This window comes from Lentinus tigrinus, assembly GCF_003813185.1.
Source record: "Lentinus tigrinus ALCF2SS1-7 unplaced genomic scaffold L226scaffold_63, whole genome shotgun sequence".
Classification (NCBI taxonomy): domain Eukaryota; kingdom Fungi; phylum Basidiomycota; class Agaricomycetes; order Polyporales; family Polyporaceae; genus Lentinus; species Lentinus tigrinus.
Window position 1 is genome coordinate 1 of NW_027137972.1, and position 17,844 is coordinate 17,844.

At 55.3% G+C, this 17,844-nt stretch overlaps 10 protein-coding genes across 10 annotated transcripts; 8 read left to right on the forward strand and 2 right to left on the reverse strand.

Annotated features, from left to right (window-relative positions):
• Positions 1–1,370: 1,370 nt before the first annotated feature.
• L226DRAFT_447925 (uncharacterized protein) lies at positions 1,371–1,625 on the forward strand (the record flags this gene model as incomplete). Its single annotated transcript, XM_067674915.1, has 1 exon — positions 1,371–1,625. A coding segment is annotated over one exon (255 nt), but the record flags the coding sequence as incomplete, so codon positions are not given.
• A 528-nt stretch (positions 1,626–2,153) lies between these two features.
• L226DRAFT_423482 (uncharacterized protein) lies at positions 2,154–2,411 on the forward strand (the record flags this gene model as incomplete). The annotated part of the gene is made up of 1 exon (XM_067674604.1): positions 2,154–2,411. A coding segment is annotated over one exon (258 nt), but the record flags the coding sequence as incomplete, so codon positions are not given.
• A 78-nt stretch (positions 2,412–2,489) lies between these two features.
• L226DRAFT_427436 (uncharacterized protein) lies at positions 2,490–2,831 on the forward strand (the record flags this gene model as incomplete). Its single annotated transcript, XM_067674662.1, has 1 exon — positions 2,490–2,831. A coding segment is annotated over one exon (342 nt), but the record flags the coding sequence as incomplete, so codon positions are not given.
• Positions 2,832–3,016: 185 nt separating this feature from the next.
• On the forward strand, positions 3,017–6,100 carry L226DRAFT_576388 (uncharacterized protein; the record flags this gene model as incomplete). The annotated part of the gene is made up of 2 exons (XM_067685348.1): positions 3,017–5,485; positions 6,020–6,100. The coding sequence occupies 2 exons, from the start codon at positions 3,017–3,019 to the stop codon at positions 6,098–6,100; spliced, it is 2,550 nt and encodes an 849-aa protein (XP_067528983.1).
• Positions 6,101–6,478: 378 nt separating this feature from the next.
• L226DRAFT_563890 (uncharacterized protein) lies at positions 6,479–7,387 on the reverse strand (the record flags this gene model as incomplete). The annotated part of the gene is made up of 4 exons (XM_067683588.1): positions 6,479–6,921; positions 6,975–7,025; positions 7,083–7,247; positions 7,279–7,387. 4 exons carry the CDS (start codon positions 7,385–7,387, stop codon positions 6,479–6,481), a joined length of 768 nt encoding a protein of 255 aa, XP_067528984.1.
• A 221-nt stretch (positions 7,388–7,608) lies between these two features.
• On the forward strand, positions 7,609–8,848 carry L226DRAFT_540681 (uncharacterized protein). Its single transcript, XM_067681923.1, has 5 exons — positions 7,609–7,763; positions 7,833–7,905; positions 7,962–8,127; positions 8,278–8,431; positions 8,491–8,848. The coding sequence occupies exons 1-5, from the start codon at positions 7,616–7,618 to the stop codon at positions 8,604–8,606; spliced, it is 657 nt and encodes a 218-aa protein (XP_067528985.1). The 5' UTR covers positions 7,609–7,615; the 3' UTR covers positions 8,607–8,848.
• L226DRAFT_343063 (uncharacterized protein) lies at positions 8,512–9,712 on the forward strand. Its single transcript, XM_067674091.1, has 2 exons — positions 8,512–9,189; positions 9,262–9,712. The coding sequence occupies exons 1-2, from the start codon at positions 8,680–8,682 to the stop codon at positions 9,514–9,516; spliced, it is 765 nt and encodes a 254-aa protein (XP_067528986.1). The 5' UTR covers positions 8,512–8,679; the 3' UTR covers positions 9,517–9,712.
• Positions 9,713–11,204: 1,492 nt separating this feature from the next.
• Positions 11,205–11,747, reverse strand: L226DRAFT_473447 (nucleic acid-binding protein; the record flags this gene model as incomplete). Its single annotated transcript, XM_067676524.1, has 3 exons — positions 11,205–11,329; positions 11,394–11,496; positions 11,562–11,747. Coding segments are annotated over 3 exons (414 nt in total), but the record flags the coding sequence as incomplete, so codon positions are not given.
• Positions 11,748–12,107: 360 nt separating this feature from the next.
• L226DRAFT_517148 (serine threonine protein phosphatase 2A) lies at positions 12,108–14,156 on the forward strand. Its single transcript, XM_067678504.1, has 7 exons — positions 12,108–12,266; positions 12,388–12,471; positions 12,582–12,881; positions 13,292–13,544; positions 13,610–13,727; positions 13,789–13,858; positions 13,923–14,156. Exons 1-7 carry the CDS (start codon positions 12,180–12,182, stop codon positions 13,923–13,925), a joined length of 915 nt encoding a protein of 304 aa, XP_067528988.1. The 5' UTR covers positions 12,108–12,179; the 3' UTR covers positions 13,926–14,156.
• Positions 14,157–14,326: 170 nt separating this feature from the next.
• Positions 14,327–16,950, forward strand: L226DRAFT_540685 (uncharacterized protein). Its single transcript, XM_067681924.1, has 10 exons — positions 14,327–14,410; positions 14,472–14,543; positions 14,596–14,656; positions 14,718–14,882; positions 15,171–15,369; positions 15,432–15,894; positions 15,947–16,132; positions 16,188–16,325; positions 16,391–16,664; positions 16,723–16,950. The coding sequence occupies exons 1-10, from the start codon at positions 14,375–14,377 to the stop codon at positions 16,758–16,760; spliced, it is 1,632 nt and encodes a 543-aa protein (XP_067528989.1). The 5' UTR covers positions 14,327–14,374; the 3' UTR covers positions 16,761–16,950.
• The last annotated feature ends 894 nt before the right edge of the window (positions 16,951–17,844 follow it).

Here is a 17,844-nt window from a genome sequence, read left to right on the forward strand (position 1 = left end):
CGTACGAGCAAGTCCGCATCGAAACGGACGACATTTGGAAGACCGCGTTTTCGACACCATACGGCACCTTCATCAGCTTGGTAATGCAGCAGGGCGATTGCAACGCTCCTGCTACATTCCAACGTCTAATGACAACGCTTTTCCAGGACTTCATCGGTCGTTTTGTTCACGTCTACTTGGACGACATCTTCGTGTATTCGGACTCGGTCGAGGACCACGAGAAGCACCTCAAGCTGGTATTCAACACCCTTCGAGAGGCTAAGCTATACCTTAGTCGCTCGAAGTGCGATCTTTACTCGAAGAAGATGGACTGTCTTGGCCATATCATCGATGACCGAGGCCTGCACGCGGACGCCGACAAGATGGAACGAATACGGAACTGGCGACAGCCTCGGTCGTACCACGAGGTCCAACGATTCCTCGGGCTGGTCAACTACTTAGCTGCGTTCATGCCAGACGTGTCGGCATACACGACACCTCTCTCGGACATGGAGCACAACGACCGACCGTTCATATGGCGACCTCTACATCAACATTGCTTTGAGCAGATCAAGGCATTGGCTTGCAAGACGCCAATCTTGAAGCCTATCGACCCACGACGACCGGAAACCATCTGGCTCATCTGCGACGCATCAGTCCATGGGCTCGGAGCGTTGTACGGTCAAGGCGAGGACTGGAAGACTTGCCGACCAGCCGGCTTCCTATCGAAGAAGTTCACCAGTGCACAGCGATCGTATCACACGTACGAGCAAGAAGCACTAGCAATCCTCGAAGGCTTGATGAAGTGGGAAGACAAGCTCTTGGGACGCAAGTTTACGATCGCTACGGACCACAAGGCTCTCGAGTTCTTCAAGAAGACCACTCAGCCGAACAATCGTCAGATCCGATGGCTCGAATACATGGCAAGATTTGATTACAACGTCGTCCACGTCCCTGGCAAGGACAACAAGGTCGCGGATTGCCTCTCTCGGTACTACGAAGAGGACAATGCCGATGAAGTTCATCCGATTCAAGAGTACGTGAACGCCGACGTACGACTCGACCCGGACTGGGACGACCTTCCAGGCAATCGCATTCAAGAGCTCCAAGCAGGACGCGTCACACGTGCCAATCCTGAAGGGTTACACCCAAAGGAGCGCGACGAGAAGATCAAGGAACTCAAAATGAAGATTGAAGACCGAGTACGAGAGGCTGACGAAATGGCAGCCGCTACTGCCAATGCGAAGACTTCGCAGGATGCGCAACCCTCGTTGAGTCAGCCGCAGAAGGATACCATCGATGATCAGGCCAAAGGACCAACAGTTTGGGATGCGTTAGCCAAAGGACCTTCGTTACAGAAGTTCGTTGGCGGCCTTCAAGGATTTCAAGACGCTGTGAAGACAGGCTACGAGGCGGATCCATTATTCAGCAAAGTACTTGAAGCACCGCAAGACCACAAACGATTCACACTTCGGGACGGATTCATCTACACTACCAATTGTCGCGGCGAGGAAGTACTGTGCCTTCCTCGCGCGAAGTTCAAGAACAAGACCACGACGCAAATCGTATTGGATCAAGCCCACGAAACTATCGGGCATTACGGGGCACAGCGTACCGCTGAATACATACGCCGGTGGTTCTGGTGGCCCAAGCTCGGACTCGAAACCGATCGTTTCTGCGTATCATGCGCAAGGTGCCAAGTCTCGAAGTCCCGAACGCATCTCAAGGCCGGATTGTTACATTCGCTACCTATTCCATTAAGACCATGGATATCGATATCCATGGACTTCGTAGGACCATTCCCTCGATCGAACGGTTTCGACTACCTATGGGTGATCGTGGACCGCCTTACGTCCATGGTCCATCTCATTCCTATTCGTACTACCGACATGGCCGCGGATCTCGCAGCGCTATACATGCAAGAGGTAGTCCGGTTACACGGGCTACCTGAATCGATCGTTTCCGACAGGGACAGCAAGTTCACGTCAAGATTCTGGAAGGAACTCCATCGCCTCATGGGTACCAAGCTACTCATGTCAACCTCATTCCATCCTCAAACGGACGGACTCTCCGAACGCACCATTCGTTCGGTCAGCCAAATACTCCGTGCGATGGTCTTACCAGACCAGCTCGACTGGGTAGACAAGTTACCTTTAGTCGAGTTCGCGATCAATTCAGCAACGAGTGCATCGACCGGTTTCGCGCCCTTCGAGCTCAACTATGGATACCTACCAAGAACGATGGCCGGTATTCAAACGGACTCTCAGTTTGCAGGAGTTCAAGAATTCGCGCAACGGGCTCGAGCGAACTTAGAGATGGCTCACGATGTGCTCATCGAGAGCCGCGTGAACCAGACTCACTACGCGAATCAACATCGTCAAGCGGAACCCGACTTAACAGTCGGGGACCTGGTATACCTATCTACCAAGAACCTCAACATGCCAAAGGGACGCGCGCGCAAGCTACTACCCAAGTACATTGGGCCTTACAAGATTATCGCGGCAGTTCCGGAGACGTCTAGCTATACACTAGAGTTACCGAAGGACTTGGCAGACCGTGGCGTACATCCTACGTTCCATGTAGAATGGTTGCGAAGACACGTACCTAATGACGACGCGTTGTTCCCTCTAAGAGACTCGCGAGCGTGGTATGATATGGGCGAAGCGGACGATATCGAATGGCTCGTGGACGAAATCGTAGGCCACCGTTGGGTGGACGGCAAGGTCGAGCTTCATGTACGATGGACTCATGGCGATACGACGTGGAAATCTTATAAGGATTGCAAGGATCTGGCCGCCGTAGACGAGTACTTCCGTCTACGGGGCGTAAGACATTGGAAATCTCTACCTAAGGCACCAGAGGACTGACCAACGCGTCGAGCGCGTCGGTCACGTGACCGCGTCGAGCGCGCCTTACCCGATTCGGAAAAGGGCGGAACAGGCGCTTAAGATACGCGGACTTAGCGAATTTCACGGACCGCTGTCGCGTCCGTCCCCAACGTCTTACTCTGCACCACCACACCTGCCAGCTCATCATCATGAACCCCAACTCCAACCTCAACCCATCCAACATGGCTGTCGACAATGACAGCCAGAACACTCATCACACCACGGGCGGAGGCTCGTCGTCTTACCAGACGGCGATACCTCCTCCCTTCCAACAACAACAACACCCCGGCGGCACTGTGACGTTCCAGTCGCAGCCGCCTTTCAACACAGCAACACACCCGATACAACAAGGCTTCGGGGGGTCGGCACCGGGGTTTCCGTCGTACCAGACGACCCCGATGCCGCCATATCAAGCTGCCTTCCCCATGGCATCCCCAGCAACGTCAGCGACGACGGCGGCACCCCCGAACATGCCGCCCCTCATGCCGATTCCGATGACGACGCCGACGGCGATACCATGGACGTGCCCGGACACCACGAGGATGTGCATGGTGCACATGGACCCGCGATGCACGACGTGTGCATCGTATATGCAACACGTCGTCTCGGCCGCGCACGACACGCAATTCCTGCAGGCCCACGAGGAAGCGCGAACAGCCCAGCAAGCGGCGTACTGGGAGCACCTCCGACGTTGGCAGACGTCGAGGGGGGAAGGGCCCGGCGAGGAACAGGCTCGCCTGAGGCAGGAGATCACGCGGCTTCAAGGGGAAAACAAGGACTTGAGGCAGCGCGTCCAGAAGGCCCGGGAGGCGTACGAGGACCGCGACAGGGAGGTCAAGGACCTCCGCATCAAGTTGCAGGACCGCGAGCGCGACGTGAGCGAGCTCCACCGTCGCCTTGAAAGCGACATACGGAGCCAGCTCGACGAAGAGCGACGGGGTCGACGGGACCGATCACGGTCGCCTGCTCGTTCGTCACAGAACGAGCGGTACGACCGTCGCGAAGACAGGTACACTCGGTACAGGCCTTCGCCACCGCGAGCAGGACCATCGCGTCGCGACCAGTCTCCGCCGCGCACGTATCGACCTTCCAGACGCGACCCCTCGCCCTCACGCACGTCGCCCAACGATCGTCGCGCCCAACCAGGACCGTCGCGGGCTCCTGAGCCTCCTCAAGACCGTCGAGATGGCCCGGGGACGTCCAGCGGAGCCGGTTCGCACCAACGGCAGACGAACCCTCAAGTTCGTCTCCCATCCGCGCGGATCGAGTCCGCCCCCCGGCGACAGGAACCAGAACGACGTGAGGAGCCGCAACCACGCACCCACGACCACGGCTCGTCGTCCAGCAGGCTTACTGCTGGACTGACAGCTGCGTCGTACGACTTCCTCGACGACGATGACGACGACTGGTCCGACAACGGCGGTGATGAGGCCAACGCCATCGACTTGGACACCGTGCGCAAGCGTCACAGCAGGCAGGTGTACCGAGGGTACCGGAAGGCCCCGCAGCTGAAAGGCAAAGCAGCTGCGTACCAAAGCCAGCGCGAACGGTTCACCCCCCCTCCTGGGGAAGTCCAACCGCAGCCGCAGCCGTTGCCACTGGGCGTGCCTGCGGGCTCGACGCCAGAGTCTTGCAAGTGGCCGGACGTCATCAAATGGCCGACGGAGACGGACGTTCGCATGGCTGACCAGTGGTATCGTTATGTGCCGGTCACTACGGCACAAGCGGTAGCCCTCCTGGAGCACGCGAAGAACCAGGGCGACGGAGCCTTAGCGAGGGTGAAGCACCTCATCAGGCAGGTCGATACAAACAACGGCTACATGGGTGTCGCGGGGCTCAAGTTCGTCAAGGAGAACTGGAGGAATGCGGACAAGGAAATGAAGACACCTACGCACTTCCACCCCCCGCAAGCTTGGTCCAAGTTCTTCGCGAGGTACCCAATCAACATTCCTCGCCATCTCATGGCCAACCCGCCGAACGACACGACCGTGCCGCCGATCCCGCTCATTGAGGGTAACAGCCTCTTGAAGCGGTTCGTTCCTACGTCGGCGAGGAAACAACCCACGCTGCGAGCAAGCATGCTCGAGAACCTGGTCCGGGTGTTCTCGGTGCATGGGTTGTACCATCACCTTCGGAACCTCGGACAGTACCCCATCGGCGTGGTCGAAAACATCCAGCCCTATCCTCTGGATGTCGCGAACGTCAGCGAGTTCGACATCGTGCGTTGGGCCGCACGCTGTGGGATCACCGACCGCTCCGTCCTCCTCATCGAGAACGTCGCCCGGCGTATGAGAAACTTGGAGCATCATCGGCCGGTCGACTGTATTGAGCCGTGGCCCACCGCACCGCGTTCGTTGGACGATATCACTCAGGTGCCCACCGAGAACGAGCTTCCCGCATTGCCCGACGCCGCAGGAGCTCCACTCCCCGTTCCCGGTACCTCTGGGCCTGCGCTGGTATCTGAGCGTGGTGGCACTCCGGCCAGCGGCCAAACTCACGAGCAATCTCCGGACGTCGAGATGCAGGACGTAGGGACCTTCACGAGTGACCCGCGGATGTACCCGTCATCCGTACCCACGGGTGTTGAAAATCCAAAGGCTATACCCGCATCCTTACGGGTATGTTCCCACGGATTACCCATACCTGTGGGTATGATATTCGGGTACCCGTGGGTTTATGCAGCCTGCAGGTTACCCATGTGACACCCTCATGTTGTAGGCACGAACCGTGGGATTCTGTTGATATGTTACACGAATTTTTCCGATCAAAACTGAGTGTGCTAGAGGTGAAATAAACATGCCCAAATCCGGAAGTATAGGCTGTCTTTTGAGCTCAGTTGCCAGAGATGCCCGGATAAGCGCTCAATTGAGCGCAAGAGACAGCCTATACTTCCGGATTTGGGCATGTTTATTTCACCTCTAGCACACTCAGTTTTGATCGGAAAAATTCGTGTGACATATCAACAGAATCCCACGGTTCGTGCCTACAATATGAGGGTGTGCAGGTACCCACGGGTTTACCTAGCCATACCCGTATCCTTGAAAACCCGTGGGAAACAGGTACCTACACCCGTGGATGTACTTACCCATGGGTATTCCCACGGATGTATCCTTGGGTACCCACGGGTTTTGCTAACTCGTGAAGGTCCCTAGCAGGACGACGGGCACGCAGAGGCACAGGAGACCGGCGAGGGCATACACACCCAGACCGGTTCTCCTGCTGGGTCGCTTTGAGACAACCTCGGATCGTCGACTAGCTCCATACGGTTGCCTCCTCGATTCTGTGCATACCGTATATTTTCTTGAAGAACCACGACTCGGAATGGGCATTCGGACTGCGTACGATACTATTGCATCTATTATCCTAATCAAGAACCCGTAGTGGATTCTAGAGGGGGAGAATGTAAGGGATTACAATAGGGACTAGTATAGTTATTATACGGACTACTACATGGACTATTATTGTATCTAATCAGTATTGGCGCGCGTCGTACAAGACGCGCGCCTCGACGTGGTGTCGGCTCAGCCTTTCACCACGTCCACCGAGTACTAGCACGTCTCCAATACAGAGATTGGTGCAGCGTACTTCGGGCGTGTGTGACTGAGGCTCTTCTACACTCTTACATGCAGTGTGTCCATCGCAACCTGGTAGGTAACCTCAGAGAGTCCAGGCTCCAATACGACGGTACGATAGTGTCTTCTAAGCAAGGAGTCTCTGCCGCTGCTCTGGCCTGCCCCGCCGCCGCTGTTCTCTTCGGTTTCGTCCAAGATGTACAGGGATAGGACAGGATCGCGGTTCTTCCACCCGCCTTGGCCGACAACTGCCAGAACAGACGAGTCTTTCGCGATTGCCGCATTGACGGGGCACGGGAAGTCGTCCGACGAGATCTCACAGCGAGCTTGTAGCATGGTCCGCGCAATCGGTGTCCCTTTGGTTGTAGATGCGTTGGCTCCGTCTCGGAAAAGCGAGAGGCGCGTCGACTTCGGATGAGGACGGTACGATGCCGTCCATGGCGAGGAAATCAGCCTGTCCTGGAGACCTTGCGAAACAGATCCTGAAAGTGACGCAGTATCAGCAATGACGTCGTGCGTTGTTGCAGTTACTGACCAGGATCAATGCGTTGGAGGAGTGCCAGGAATGATTTTGCAATCCCCTGTCCTGCGACACCGTAGCGTCAGTCAGCAAAGAGTACCAACGAGAGTGTCTGTGGCTCACCAACTGGTTGCGGCGCAGTGTCTTGCACGAGCGGGGTACTGTCGGAGTGCGCAAACGACTTCAGGAAGTCATAATCGCCATCGCCGTATGCCCAGTCAATGGCCTTGTCCAAGATAGATCCGGCCTTGTCGACGATGCCCCAAAGATCTTTCGCCTCGTTGCTCTCTGCATGGCGCACGACGTCCAATTATGCTACTCAGAAGAGCATAGAAGCTGGCATCAAAATCCTCGTCCGTTCTAGATTTCAGCATGCAGTTCGTCAGGCGCTTCTCAAGCCTGTTCAATTGCTCGGTATGAGAAGGCATGTTGCCACTGTGAGCATTAGTGAGGAGTAAGATGGTGGTCGCAGCTAACTTTCAAGGACTCGCTGAAGTTTAGATTGTGTTTGCACGTGGACTCGGAGGAATATCGCTTATGTTTCGAAATTACGTACACTCTCCGTACACCATGTAGCGCGCGCCAGGGTACGTGGCAGCCTATAGCCTCCCTCCTTTCTGGCTGGACTATATGGTAATGTTGTACCTCTGAAAGCAATGCGGCTGACTTCTGCTCACACAAGTGGACAGGCAGTGTGCCAATTTTTTCTGAAAGGATATTGCTCGTTTGGGAACAGCTGCAGAAATGAGCACCCACGCAGTGATCACAGTAGCCGCGAATCGAACGGTCGACAAGGACCGACAAGTACGTGCCCTCTATCTTTGCTTGCGAAATTATTGTACTCACACTCTTCTTTGAATATGCTGTGGATAGATACAAGTCTGAACCGTGGCGTGGCCTCTCCTGTAACCGCGCCAATAGCTAGTGCCGACAGGGTACCATTCACGTTCGTGTCGGTACCCCCTTTCTAATGAAGTCCGGCTAACGTTATTGACTCACTAGCTGTAAATCATTGATGCGGGATATGGAAGCCGAGAGGCCGATGTGGTGCTTGTCATCCTATGCGCCAGATCATCGACTTTGCGTCATAGCCCACCTCGATGAATCCCCGGAAGAGCTGAGGGTGAGAGCCACTCAAGCACGTAAGCAAGGTACTTTTGAAGAATATGTACGTGCCTCCTCTGATTTTGTTCAATTCTACACTTTGCGCCCACGTCACGTCACACCCCCTCCCGGAACATGAGAGCGCGATGTCTTGGGCGTGCACCGGAATTATTATGCCGTTGTGTCAGGATTGCTCTAACGCCACCATTGACAGCTCAAGTATGAGGCCGAGAAGCTGTCTGCAGCAACAGCTCAATTCACCAGTGCTCTGTCGGACATTAGAGGCTTCTACGACATCGTGAGCAAGAGCTACAGAGCGCAGTCCTCTTGTGCTAGTGCAGCCACCCAAACAATTACATGGAATGCAGGTTAGTCCGATTATGAGATGCTCGTATGGCTCTGTTGCGACTGGTGATATCTGACATAGGAATGGGGAATACTCCTGTGTACGTTAGGGCCAACCAACGACTCGAAGCCTGCTTTCAGACAATCCGCCTCTGGACCGTGGGCATCCGGGCAACCTTCGGTTTGTCGCCCGCTTGATGGTTCTACATTCTGGGAGGCTGTCGCCACTGCATCAGCATTCGTCCCGTCTGCGAATCGCACATTTCAGAAGATGCCCGTTTCCACTGCGTTGGACACTGTGGACACCATTCCTCCGGGCACATCGACATCAACGCTTGGAAAGGCTAGCCAAAGCTCATTTGTATCCGGCCAACGGTCGGCCCATGCAGAAAACGCCGTTGCGCCTAATCCTGCTACGACAGTCGTGTCGCGCCAGCCTGAGACGGCGACCACGTCCCCCACAGATCGGTCGCGAGCAGCTGAAGCCACGACGGCAGTCGATCCGCCTACGTCGAAGACAATTTCAACCTCTCTTAAGCCCGATCTTGGCGGATCGCCCTCTAGGGATCCGGCACAGGCTGGTACCTCTGTGGCCGGGGAGCAGCGATCACCTGGTCGATCATCCGCGACAATGGGCCCCTCTGACTCTTGCTCCTGCGCTCAGCGACCGACAAGAGAAAGCGCAGAAGACATACTGCGTCTGAACGACCCAAACATGCCATCACTTTTACGAGTGAGATGGCAACAGCGAGTCGCCGGTTTCAACAGTACAAGTGTGGAGGTGAGCTCTAGCTTCAGCCTTCATCCCATGCGAACATGCTGCATCATCTCCGGTCTAACGCTGAGTGCGCAGCATATCGTCGGGAAGGCGTGCACATACTTCCGTCTCGGTCATCCCGAGGATGAATTCGTCCTCACAATGGATATGGATGGCGACAAGCTCGAAGTCACGGACGACATCTTGGGACGCCTTCGGAATGGGTCGGTTGTCACGCTCAAAAGACTTCAGAAATTAGACGCTGTTGACGACTCTCGGAATGACCCAGCAACGGACTCACCACAGGGTAATTGCGTGCCACAGCCTCGTTGCGATGGTCGAAGTGCATGAACAAGGACTCAAGTACTGATAGCTTTGATCACCTCTCGTTCACACTATCCGTCACAATCTTAGTCTTCCTCCTCTGAAACCTCCTGTTCATGGCGAGTTGCGCCGATTGCAACGTCATTTGATACTACGTGCCATACCAGACATCATTAATCATTAACTGAACGCCCCGCCGAGGGGCCTTCATACGCGATGAAACAGTTCTACACTAACACAAGACACTAGATCTCATAAGGTATAGTGATACACACATCAGATTGTGGCCCGGTCGAAAGTCGTCCGCTATTCTGACGACATCTGAGGCGTCCGTCCGAGTTCACATCTGAAGTGAAGGACTGAGTCCAGCCGACGCCGGGCGTACTCGGTATCAGGAACAAGAAGGGGCCCAAGACGAACGCCTATAATCTCAATACTCCATCGATGGCCGAACAGAAGGAGTTCATGCCAAATCTCCACCAAGCATCGTTGTTACGGGGACGTGCCTGTGCAATGCGAAAGTGGTATATCGAATGCAGCCATATCGCCGCGCAGGCAGCAACGACGAGACACCGCAGCAGCGGTTGGGTTACTTACGTACGCCTCTTCTCTCGACTCACGCGATCCATCTTACGTGGCGAGATCTACGAGTGCCGAGTGACCGAGAGGATGCAGCTGCAAAATGCACGACTGGAAGTTGAAGTTGAAGTCTGGAACATTCGCCTGCGTACGTGTCAGGTGGATGGCGTCTAGCCACCCATATGATAAAGGCGTGGTCGCAGCAGGCCTCTATCAAACACCACTTCAGTGATACCTTTGGCATCCGTCGATAATCGAACATACACACACTCAACCAGCATGCGTCTGGCAAGCTTGATAGCTGCCGCACTTGCCCTGATGGCATCCGCCGAGGTTATGGCCGCGCCAGTGCCGAAGAAGGTGAGCAACCTCCCTCGCCGCATCGTCGCTACCGTAGCGAACCTTGTCCTGACCGCCAGTACCAGATTCCTTCTAACGGGGTCGTTTGTCTTGCACTCGGCTGCTTGAAGGAGTAGTAATTGCGGGCCTCGCAGATGGGATGAGATGAGATTGCCGGAGAAAGTGAGGATGACGGAGGAGAGGCAGTGATCGAAGGTTAGGAAAAGTTCAATGATATGAGTACCGAGCTGATAGTCTCTCCTTAGGGGGATTGCGGCGACTTACCAGGGAGGGTTTTGCTGATGAGAATACATATGGCAACTTGATTGTGCAAGTAAACGCGTTGTGGCGTCAGCTGCGCCCACATCCATCCGCCGCACAGATACTTAACGAGTCCTCCAAGGACGTCGGCGACTGTGCGACCAAAGGCGACATATAAATTGTCGTGGCCGCTTGCTGGGTAACGCGATGTCCCAGCACTTCCGGCATTCGTAGCTTTTACATGGTCCATATTCCTCAACTCTTGTGGCGAATACACAAACGACACCATCTCTGCGAGATAGCCAGACGACGTAGGGTGCAATATCAAGGCCTAGTGTTGCGACTCACCTTACATGGGGGCGGCTTGTCTTGAGCAAGTTCGTCAATTAGAGAGCGAATAAGATGATGATTCTGATACACCGATGGAAGTGAACCAAAAGATAGCAAAACAGCGATGAAGGCGGGACATCGGGCTGGTAGAGTGTACATCGGGCGGCCAATCGGGGTGTGAGAATACAGGATAGAAATACACGTCTTCAAATATCGTCGATGTCGACCTCCTCGTCCTCTCCGAACTCGAAGGTACACTCGCCCTCTTCGTCGCCAAAGTTCTCGGTCTCGTTGATCTTCGCGTTCTCGGGGAGTTCGCCGTACGCCTTCACTGCGGGAGGGGAAGAGGGCGTTAGGACGCCGCAGCAAGGATAGAGCGATGGATATATGCGTACGACTCCGAGCCTCATCGGCGGTGTATTTTACAATCACGTCCGCCTTGTCGTCTTGGAATTCACGGAGCGAAAGGAGGATGATATCTCCCTGGTTGATCCAGACCTGATCGTGCGGGGAAACGCCACCATGTGAGGGGCATTTTCGTGAATGATCGTAGCATTACGCACCTTCTTCCGCATCTTCCCCCGGATGTGGGCCAACCGCTTCTCACCGTCAAAGCACATGGCCTCTAGACGGCCATTGCCCAGCATCTTCGTCACTTGTGCGTACTCCTGGCCATCTTCCCGGAAGACCAACTCGCGCTTGTCGTCGTCGTTTTCGTTCTTTCCACGTCTCCGGTTCTTACCACCCTGCAGATCGGAGGGTCAGGACATATTTTCCAGGCTAAATGGGTCGAATGCGAACCTTTCCCTTATTCTGAAGGCAGAATCTTGGTCAGCGAATAAATCTCAATGTTTCGAGAATCTTACATACCTTCGGCATAGCGGATGGGTGTTCGGTTTCTGTTTCTCGCCCTCTCTAGTAGCGGATAGTGCACGAAGAGTGCCAGCAGTGAGCAGAGAAAGAGAAGGAACGCTTAGAAAGCGGGCAGATGGAGGAGGGAAGAGAGTCACTGCGAGACACCCGCTTGAGGAATCGAGGCAGTTCTTGCGTGACTGTAACGCGTCACACATGACTTCAGTGTGTCCTCGTCACGTCCCCGCGCAAGCTCAGAGTCCGCACGCATCACCCACCATCCCCGTCCCAGTCTTTCTCCTCGAACACACCCACGCCCAGAAAACATTATGGAACACGAAGTAGACGGTTGGATTGCACAGCTCAGCCAGTGCAAACAGCTCTCAGAGGCCGACGTCAAGCGGCTTTGCGACAAGGTGCGCTAGTCCTCCTGATGCATGATAAGACGCGGCGCCACCCCGACGAGCATTGAGCTCGGGGAGGCGGGCGACGTTGGTGTATGCGCGAGTACTGACGGCGTATGGTTTGGGGGTTTAGACACGGGAGATCTTGATGGAGGAGTCAAACGTTCAACCAGTGAGATGTCCGGTGACGGTCTGCGGAGATATTCACGGTCAATTCGTACGTCCAAGCCTGCTCTCTAACATAACTACCTATTCACCTCAGATGTTGGACGCTCTGCGCGCTGTCACCTCCTCACCTTCCTTTATGAACCCTACCCGCGCATCCAGCATGATCTCTCAGAACTGTTCCGCATCGGCGGCAACTCACCCGACACCAACTACCTCTTCATGGGTGATTACGTCGACAGAGGCTACTACTCCGTCGAGACCGTCACTCTCCTCGTTGCCCTTAAGCTCAGGTACCGCGACCGAGTGACTATCCTTCGCGGGAACCACGAATCGCGGCAGATCACGCAAGTGTATGGGTTCTACGACGAATGTCTCCGCAAGTACGGGAACGCCAACGTATGGAGATACTTCACCGACCTCTTCGACTACCTCCCCCTCACCGCTCTCATCGAGAACCAAGTGAGTTTCTTCCCTTCTGCAATGTGGCTCGGGCAGTTGGACTGCGGCGCGTGATCGAGCGGCGATGTGGCTCGGCACACGACTCTACATCCTTCACTGGTTGCGTGCGGGTGCTGCGACTGGATCCCAGTCTCATGCCTACCACGTCCATTCTGTGGCACCGCAACTCGGCGTATGTTCATTCGATCATACGCATGCGGAGGCCACCATATCACCGACGGCCGCATGTTACTATGTCCCTGCATGCTATGTGGACAGATTCGTGGCTTCCCCGCTCTCTCCATCATCGATATGGCTTTGGAGTACCCTTCCAGCATCACGATGGCATCTCGAGAACTTCACAAGGAGATGGGCGCTTGCATAGCATACCATCTGGACACTTGACGCTGGTACTAATTTCTTCTCACAAGATATTCTGCCTTCACGGAGGCCTCTCCCCATCGATCGACACGCTCGACCACGTACGTGGTATTGACCGCGTACAGGAGGTGCCCCACGAGGGCCCAATGTGCGACCTTCTTTGGTCCGACCCCGACGACCGGTGCGGCTGGGGTATCTCCCCTCGCGGTGCGGGCTACACGTTCGGCCAGGACATCAGCGAGGCGTTCAACCACAATAACGGACTTACTCTGGTTGCGCGGGCGCACCAGCTGGTCATGGAGGGTGCGTGCCCCCTGTATCGCTCATCCGCTGACGTCAGATTGATCTTTGCCGCCGCTTCCATGCAGGATACAACTGGGGCCAGGACAGGAACGTTGTCACGATCTTCTCTGCACCCAACTACTGCTACCGCTGCGGCAACCAAGCGGCGATCATGGAGATTGACGAAAAATTATCCTATAGCTTGTGCGTATTGCTCTGTCCTTGGGCCAGCGGTCGTTCGGTATTGATATCCCTTCCTGCGCAGCCTACAATTCGACCCAGCCCCCCGAGCGGGCGAGCCACTTGTCACGCGCCGTGTTCCGGACTATTTCCTCGTACGTCTATTCCCCTCTCCCTTGCCCATCGAGCGTTGCCTGACGTCGTACTTGCCTTACCCAGTGATCTGCTGTCATACATCCCGCTCCCGCACGCACGTACATCCTCGTGTCATTAGTACAGTACTTATCGTACACTCGTACTTTGTAGCTCACTTCCGTCCGACGTTTTCCGATCGCAAAGATGATACCTTCTCGTGTACATTCTGAACATATAACTGCGCAGACGTGCTTGTAAATGGCTAGACAGACAATAACGGTGTAATACAAGGTATTTGTCCACAAGGATGCGCTGGAGATGACTGGCGGTCGTGTCTGTTGCTGTCGTCTGGGCTAAGCCAACGTCTTCCAACTAGAGGGGCTATTTTGTGGCTTCGAGCTTGGCCGTACCCCGCCGTGACGCGACGTGAGCGTGATGGAGTAACGCCCACCAGTCACGCGTCATTATGGGCGCTCAGAAAGGCCGCGATTTCATCTCTGCGCGTCCTCCTCCATACTCCCCCGTACGTCTCAACCATGGCTGAACCGCAAGCTATGTATGCGACCGACGAGGTGCGGCAAATGGCTCTGACTATATGCGACATACTAAACAAACAAGTCCTGAATTCTGCAGTACGGTCGGCCGTTCATCATCCTGCGCGAGCAGGCGAAGAAGACGAGGAGCCATGGCATAGAGGCAATCAAGGTGCGTGTTTGACGGGAAATTTGAGTGAAGACGATATCTGACGTTTGCGTAGTCACATATCCTCGCTGCGCGCACTGTTGCAAACATCATTCGTACATCTCTCGGCCCAAGAGGTTCGCGCATGAGCTCCTTGACAAGTGTACAACCTTCTCATCCAGCCATACCCATACCTAGGTCTGGACAAGATCCTCATTTCCCCAGATGGAGAGATCACGGTTACGAACGACGGTGCAACGATCCTGTCGCAAATGGAGGTTGAGCACCAGATCGCGAAGCTTTTGGTACAACTCTCGAAAAGTCAGGACGACGAGATCGGAGATGGGACAACCGGTGTTGTTGGTGAGTGCATTTATCTGGGAGCAGTATCAAGCGTGCAAGGCGTTCCTGGAAACATGAGAATGCTGTGGGGGTAGTGAAATCCAACGACCGAAGAACTCGTCCCCGTGCTTGTAGGGGGTACGAGTCATTCGCATCGCTCGCCGTGGTTCCTACCTGCAGCGTCAGTTTGCAGGGGGTTACGTGCTGAAGGAGTTGCTTGCGAAAGACCTCCTGACATGCCCCGACATGCCCTCACCCGTGTTGTGTCATTGACGACCCATGCTTGCACTAACCCATGTTCTGGAACAGTCCTTGCTGGTGCTTTGTTGGAGCAAAGTGAAGGGCTCCTCGACAGAGGAATTCACCCCATCCGGATAGCAGATGGCTTTGACCGGGCATGTGCGGTTGCTGTTGAGCACCTCGACCGCATATCAGACCGCATACCTTATTCCAAGGACGACACCTCTAACCTCCTCAAAACTACCTTGACGAGCTTGGGCAGCAAAATGTAGGTATACGCCACTCCCTGTCCTCCTGTCGTCCCTATAAGCATACTCACCGAACGTTCAGTGTGTCAAAAGACCACACACACTTTGCCGAGATCGCAGTAGAGGCCGTGATGGCAGTTGCGGACCTGGAGCGCAAAGATGTGCCTTTCGACATGATCAAGGTTGACGGCAAAGTCGGCGGCTCGCTGTCAGACACGACGCTCATCCACGGTGTCCTCATCGACAAGGACATGTCGCACCCGCAGATGCCCTCCACCGTGCGCGATGCGAAGCTCGCCATCCTCACGTGCCCGTTCGAGCCCCCGCGGCCAAAGACGAAGCACAAGCTTGACATCACGAGCGTGGAGGAGTACAAGAAGTTGCGCGAGTACGAGAAGGAGAAGTTCGAGGACATGATCAAGCGCGTTAAGGATACTGGCGCAAATCTGGTCATCTGCCAGTGGGGCTTCGATGACGAGGCGAACCACCTGCTCATGCAGAACGACCTGCCCGCCGTCCGGTGGGTTGGTGGGCCTGAGATTGAGGTGCGTCGGTGCGCTATCTGATGCGTCTAGGAGAAGCTCAATACCTGCATAGTTGATTGCGATCGCGACGAATGGCCGCATCGTACCCCGTTTTGAAGACCTCACTCCTGAGAAGCTCGGTCACGCTGGCATCGTCCGGGAACTCACCTTTGGCACGACGCGCGACAAGATGCTCGTTATCGAGGAGTGTGCCAACGCGCGGACAGTCACCGTCTTCGTGCGCGGAAGCAACAAAATGGTACGTGGGATCTCGCGTCTCTCTCAATCCATTGCTAACCTCAGGTCATATGCAGATCGTCGACGAGGCGAAGCGGGCACTCCACGATGCGATCTGCGCTGTGCGGAATATCATTGTAGACGACCGGGTCGTGTATGGCGGTGGCGCAGCAGACATCAGCTGCTCGCTCGCCGTGGCCAAGGCCGCTGACGAGGTACGTTCAAATAGGTCCTGCTCGCCCTGCAGAATCCTTCACTCACTCACTCACTCGACATGCAGATTCCGTCGATCGAGCAGTACGCAATGCGCGCATTCGCCTCGGCGCTCGACGCGATTCCACTCGCGCTCGCGGAGAACAGCGGCCTGTCACCGATCGAGACCCTCGCAGAGGTGAAGAGCCGGCAGGTCAAGGAGAAGCGCTCGACGCTCGGCATCGACTGTCTCGACAAGGGCGAGAACGACATGAAGAAGCAGAACGTGTACGATCCGCTCATTTCGAAGAGGCAGCAGTACCTCCTCGCGACCCAGCTCGTGCGAGCGGTGCTCAAGATCGGTAAGTCTCGATATGGCATGTCTTGCCGAGTTCGTGCTGACGTGCTACCGCTACGAAGACGATGTCATTGTGGCTGGGGAGGCGGACGCAGAGTGAAGAGTCAAGTGTCAATGTATACTAGATGCACGTGTTATGCTGCATGATCCGAAAACTACTGTGACATGTGTGGAATACCCACGACGATGAGTATACGGGAACGAGCCAGGTCGGTGCATAATATGTGGATGATATGCAGCCTCAAGCATGCACGAATGTGAATGACGAGTGTGACGGAGAGGAAAAGTAGGAGCTCATATAACGGACAAGGCAACGGGCAGACGACCAAGTCCACTAGCGAAGAAGAAAAGGTGCATCAGACGTTCAGGTTGGGCAGACTATCGGCAACAGGAGACGGGCACGAGGACGCGCTATGGCCGCAATAGGAGGGAGTCATTGCCGTCGAGGAATGCGGCCTCTCTGAAGACTCCTTGAACGTTGTACCATGGGCGTGTTGATTTCTTCCCGGATAAGAGAGTAAGCGATCCGCGGCCGCATTCACTATGAAATAGTGCTCACCAGCATAACATACAATAGGTGGACGTGGGGCTTTTCCGGGTACCGTCGTCGGCCAGAGTGAAAGCAGTCCCCGAGCTGTGCTCGAAGGCTTCGCTGGGAGGGAGCGTCACTGCTCCTCCTGGAATGCGGATGGAGGCAATCGAACCCGAAGCATACGGATATGACCCTGGCGAACTATGCATATGTTGTGTAGATTGCACAGATCCCGGAATCAGACGGACTGAGTGCGACGGCAGGGTCGGAATGGAACAGATACTGGGGGTGCTAGGGAGCGAGATCTCGGGTATGTTGTCGCAGAGCGAGACTTGCTTCGTCTGTGTGCCGCCAAGAGGCCAGCGGTAGGGGGAACCTTCACCAGCCCAGCTGTGCCGCCGCTTCAGTCTCTGAGACTCAGTGTGTATGTCTGTAGTCGTAGCATCGATACTGTTGGGCAGAGCAAGCCCAATACATCAGCACCAATATTAGACGCAGCAGATAGTCGGTATAGAACATACCTGGGTAGTTGCTTCTCATGTGTTGGGCGATAGCCATGCTGTGGGATCCTCGGCGACACGGAACGTCTGTTGTCTGGGGTCTCTGTCAAGCCCCCGTCTGGCCAGTCCAAGTCCTCGGCCGGCCTTGACGG